Genomic DNA, 5,638 nt, shown 5'->3' on the forward strand with positions numbered 1-5,638 from the left:
GTCCACAGCTAGCGACTTGAGTGGGTGTGTGTGCTGTTGAGTGGGAGTGGTGTGCGTGTGTTTGTGTGTGTGCTATTGCGTGTGAGTGGCGTGCGTGCGTGCGTGCCTGCGTGTGTGTGTGTGTGTGTGTGTGTGTGTGTGTGTGTGAGAGAGAGAGAGAGAGAAGTGCGCGCACGCATGTGTATGTGTGTATTTGCATTGTGTGTTGATGTGCATGTGTGTAGCCTATGTGATTGGTGATGTAAGTGGATGTGCACAGCTGTGTGGGCGGTGTGCACGTGTGTATGTGGGTGGGAGTGATGTGTGTGTATACTTGTGTGTGCGCGTGCGCGTGTACATGTGTACTTTGTGCGTATGTGCGCGTGCGCGAATGTACTGTACTGGTACGTATGTTTGTGTGAGTAGAATGCGTACGTGACTAAATGGGAGGGAATGGTGTGCGTGTGTGAATGGGAGTGGTGTTGTGTATTGGTGTGTATGGAGGCTGGATATGTTTACAGAACGTGAGAGGTCTGTGTATGTGTGAGTTTTGTGATGTGGTGTGGGTGTTAGCGTGGCAGGTTGGTATGTGCATGTTTCTGGATATGTAATTGGCTGTGTGTGTGTGTGTGTGTGTGTGTGTGTGTGTGTGTGTGTGTGTGTGTGTGTGTGTGTGTCTGAATAAATGTGGAGGCGTTAATGAGACTGGCGATGGCTGCAGTGAAGGTGTGTAATTATAATGAAGGTACTGTGAGGAGGGTTGTAATGGAGGCTGTATGTAGCTGTAATGAAGACCGTATAAGGAAAGATGGATGAATGCAGTGTGCAGTTGCAGTGAAGACGGTGTGAGAAGGGATGTAGTGAAGGCAGTAGGTGGCATTGAATAAAAATATGAGCGTGAAGAGCAAGTATGTAGAGAGTATGTGTACTGTAGATGGTAGAGTGGTGTAGGCGAGCTCAGGTAGAGGAGAGAGATAAATGGTAAAGGGATGTGAGTGCTGCTGTGATTACCAAGTGCCAGTGAAGCTGCCAGTGGGGAATTCCTAAGTTACGTGGCCACAGGAGTACCCTGGGAATGTTTGGGTCGTGTTGTGTCCGGCGTAAAGTCTGAAATTATCCCACGAAGGTATGGAAAAGCATGCCAAGGACAACGCCAGCCAGAAGAAACTGTGCAGCTACCAAAAGTTAATGACTAAGCACCCGATGTAGATAAGCAGTAAACAAAATATTTGTCATTAAGCAAAATTTATATCCGCCGTGTGCCAAAATAAGAAAGCCAGCAGTTAGTGGAGAGGCAAGCACGTCTGCATGGTGTGGGAGCGCGAATGTCCGGGCGAGGGAAGTGCTTACCTTCGCAGCGATATCTTCCTCACGCATAGTCGGCATTTCAGCAGAGGAGGTAGAGGGACCGAGTTTGTGAAGCTTCTCGAGGGTAAAGGAGTGCACGAATACAACCACTCGCTGTAACACGTTCACTACCTTTAGTAGAGAAAGACCTCTCTCGTCACTGTCCGCGGCAGCGACTATCTCCATACTGGGCCGGTCTTGGTGGGGTTTTATCGACTGGGGGCTGGTCTGAGGCAAGTCTGGTAGATGGAGGGAGGGAGAGGATGGGAGGGAGGTAAGGGGAGGGAGCCACTGCTGCACCAACCCACCACGCGCACAAGTGCCGTCTGCTGCCGCGCGGTCACCTTCCCTGACGTCACGAACCCACCCTACGCCCTCCTAGCCTACTCACCCTATTTTAACATTTCATCCATATCAAAGTAAAATTAAAAATGATTATATTTTTAATAAGTAAGAAACAACGGTAGTAAATAAAGAACAAATGAAGACCGGAAAGCAAAAACTGAACCGGGAAAGAACTGAGAGAATGTGCAGTGCGCTGTGATTGGCTCACGTGGGGGACGACTGGAGGTGTGTTTGGGGCGCCGGCCAATCATCGTTCACAGAGCATAGGGTGTTGCCGCCACTCCGACAAATCAATACTCTGCCTCTCAGCCTCACCTTCCGTTCGTTTCAGCACACGTGACTTTCTACATTTCATTCTGTTTTGGACATTTAAGAACACCAAAATACACCTCACTCACTCAGTGTAATTTATCCAATCCAAAATACATTTACCCATGTATATATCCGAAATCTCCAAAGAATCTGACGGCTGTTCATTGACAAAATTGCACGAAGGCGGGAAATTACGAATCTTAACCATACAGGTGATAAATAATAAAGCAGGTGTTGGACATTGACTTAGGGTTAATGTTCAGCTACAACACAAGTAGTAACAGTTCAGTAAAAACACAATAATAAGAGTAATGTTGACACTCAGGCTCCAGTGGCTGAACTGTCATCGGACATTAGTTGGAATACCTGACCATGAGCTGTCTTGACCATGAGAGGGTTAACGGTACCGGTATTAACACTGAGGGTCCAGTGACTTACTCTTAGCTGAATTTGATGTTCTCAAGAATGCAGTACTAGAGTTTTCCTGGCCTTGTGGGAATTAACTCTTGTTCTTGCAACATCACACGATTTCAGTCATCACGTGGAGAGATACATTGGGAAGGAGTAAGTGAAGGTTATATCTAATCTCGCCAGTTTAAATAGTCTATCCTAAGTTGAATCAAATCAGAAATACGTAATGGGATTGAAGGAGCCAATAGATCATCCTAACAACAGGAATCACAGAAGAATGGATGTGGTGGTTGGCCAGGAAAGGACGAAGGTGACTTCAGAATTCAGGTTTCTTCACAGTCTACAAGCTTTTTTCCGGTTAACCTTCAGTACGCCTTTTTTTATTTTTTTTTTTCCCCTAGTACCAGATGTTTATATTCAGCTTGAGAGATTTTTCGAACTGGAGAGGTTGGATGTAGCCTTCACTGATCCCATACAGGCCGAATAAATTTGTCTGGTGATGGATTAGATAAAACAAAAAACGTCATCGGATGGAAGGGGTAATACCAACTGGCTGTATATATATATATATATATATATATATATATATATATATATATATATATATATATATATATATATATTCATATGGTTCTCCAGTGTGTGTGTGTGTGTGTGTGTGTGTGTGTGTGTAAAGTTTTCGTAGTGGACGTCATTCATATTTTCAAGTTGCCTCGTGACGAGTATTTCCAATTTAGGAGAACCTTTTCGAACGTGAGAGGTTAAATAATCTTAGTAGGCTAATCAGTACTAGAAGTCTTGACTGCGTTAAATAAACTCGTCTAGAGGTTTATGAGCTCAGTGTACATGTGTGCAGCCATGTAACTTTTGTCAATAAACTTTCATGTCTGTCTGTCTTGGTAAGAATAGACTTGACTTGCATGTAATCGCCATTTTAGCTCACTTCTGCCATTATCATTCACCCCACAGATAAAGTGACGTCTTTTCCTGCCAGGTGCAAACGACTTAATCCACCTTAAGATAGGTTTTTAAGTGGAGTAATCAGATACAACTTTCATTAACTTCACTAGAGGGGGAGTTGTCTTAAACCGGAGGAGGTGGTGGCATAGTGATTAGAGAGACGGTCTACTGTTCGAGTGGACGCGAGTTCGATTCTCGACTGGGGCAAGGAAGTTTAAGGACTTGAATTCCGTTAATACAGAGTTTACTTATGTTATGACGTCATTAAAAAAAATCCTGACAACACCAGTCTTGTGTGAAACAGTCCTAGCAATTATACAGTATGGACGGTGGGTGTTTTTGCGTAAACGATGACGTGTAAGGATTCTGGCACATAGGGGGACTGCTGGGCCGCAGGGAACGGACTATTAAGCCTACGCCCAGAATCGGACGCATGAAAGAAGAAAAGGAAATGATCTGGCAACACCTAAAGCCATTTCAGGAAGACAATCGTAGTAAAAATTTGGACGACGAGAGACCACTATCTATCTATCTATTGCTAGACGCCATAATCCCGTAAGGGATGGCCATTTAACTTTGAGTTATTTGTTTTACGGAGAGGGGCACTAACCCTCCACCAACCCACTTTGCTGAGACGTAGGGAGCACGTATTGTTTGGTTATATGGTTACCACCCAGCGTTGTAAATGGTTTCTTGGCTTACAGGAAATCATTTGGCTTGTCACTTAATGTAAAGCCACCTGTAAAGGAAAGAAAAGCAATAAGAAGTGACAGGAAAGATGGGAGAAATAGGAAGAGAGGAGGGCAGGCACAGAAAAAGAATGATACAGGCTAAGGAAGAAGTAGGTAGCATTACATCAAGTGAGTGGATGATGGTCGCCACCACCTATCACTCGACTGAATAAAATTGTGGCGATAGCAGGGGTAAAGTAAATGATTTCTCACGTCCTCAGGTGGTGACTGGACACATTATAACCCTTGGATAACAGACCACTCTTAAGCTGAATTAAATCGCCTGACTAACAAGAATAAAATGCCTAATACCTCTTTGTTATCAAGGGGGTAGGCATCATTGTCGTAATTATCCTTTTATTTATTTACATGTATGTACCCAATGATCCATTCCAATGTTTGGTTATATAGGCTTCACAGATATGCAAACTCACTGTCACATTAACTCGTGTTATTGTGGTAGGTGGTGGCGACCATCATCCACTCACTTGATGTAGTGCTGCCTACTTCCTTAGCTTTTATCATTCTTTTTCTGTGCGTGCCCTCCTCTCTTCCTATTTCTATCTTTCCTGTCACTTCCTATTCCTTTTCTTTCCTTTACAGGTGGCTTTACAGTGAGTGACAAGCCAAATGGTTTCCTGTAAGCCAAGAAACCATTTACAACGCTGGGTGGTAACCATATAACCAAACCATACGTGCTCCCTACGTGTCAACAAGTGGGTTGGTGGAGGGTTGGTGCCCCTCCCTGTAAAACAACTAACTCAGTGTCAAATGGTCACCCTTTGCGGGATTATGGTGTCTGGCAATAGATAGATAGATAGATTGGCTTACACACACACACACACACACACACACACACACGACGGAAATGACGCCGCAGTAACACGAACGTTTGGAGTACCAGATATCTGTCACGTTCTCAGAGCCCACATATTTTGCTGTGTAACCAGGATATGATATTGTTTATACTTTTACTTATGATCCAGGATGAGCGTAAGTTGTTTTTATATATCGATACGTATACTCCTTTAGGAGTCAATAGAAAGTACAGATAACTAGTGGCTAGTTGATGTATAGCGGGGTTATCAGTTGTGGTCCATTAAAGATCTAAGTTACGCTTATAAGAGAAGGATGGAAAATACAAAATGCTCTCCCGCTTCCATCACGTTTGGCAGGAAAGTGAAAGGAAAGCACCATGAATATTGGAATGACGAGCATGAGAAATTTACTGGAAACAGGAAATAATGTGCTGGATATACGTCTGTAATCTGTAATTCAGACGACACAAGCACTATCATCCTACACTCATATGCGTGCTCGATCTGGGAAAACAAAACTACCTGCCTGATGCCTGCAGTGTTGAAATAAATATCTGATCGACGTTCTTTAACAGAGGCTTCTATCACTTCAACTTTAATAAAATCGTGTGGCTTCAGTTGGAATAGAAAAGTAAAGTCTCAGCCATGAAAAGGCTAATCGCATCAGAATTCACACTCAGGCTTCTGCGACTGTCTCAGATGAACAAAATTGTTAATATTAATACTCAGGCTGCT

The 5,638-nt window shown here is 43.7% G+C and overlaps 1 protein-coding gene across 2 annotated transcripts in view; it reads right to left on the minus strand.

Annotated features, from left to right (window-relative positions):
- The window catches only part of Hex-A (Hexokinase A), a 69,954-nt gene extending 68,425 nt beyond the window's left edge, over nucleotides 1-1,529 (minus strand). For both annotated transcript variants that reach the window (XM_080284917.1, XM_080284916.1), the window contains exon 1: nucleotides 1,330-1,529. In XM_080284917.1, coding sequence (XP_080141043.1) covers nucleotides 1,330-1,512 — 183 coding nt within the window. In that variant the 5' untranslated portion in view covers nucleotides 1,513-1,529. The remainder of the gene's footprint in view (nucleotides 1-1,329) is intronic.
- Nucleotides 1,530-5,638: the final 4,109 nt, after the last annotated feature.

The sequence above is a fragment of the Coenobita brevimanus genome, chromosome 103, assembly GCF_032717465.1.
Source record: "Coenobita brevimanus isolate Jiangsu-jjx chromosome 103, ASM3271746v2, whole genome shotgun sequence".
In the NCBI taxonomy this organism is placed as follows: domain Eukaryota; kingdom Metazoa; phylum Arthropoda; class Malacostraca; order Decapoda; family Coenobitidae; genus Coenobita; species Coenobita brevimanus.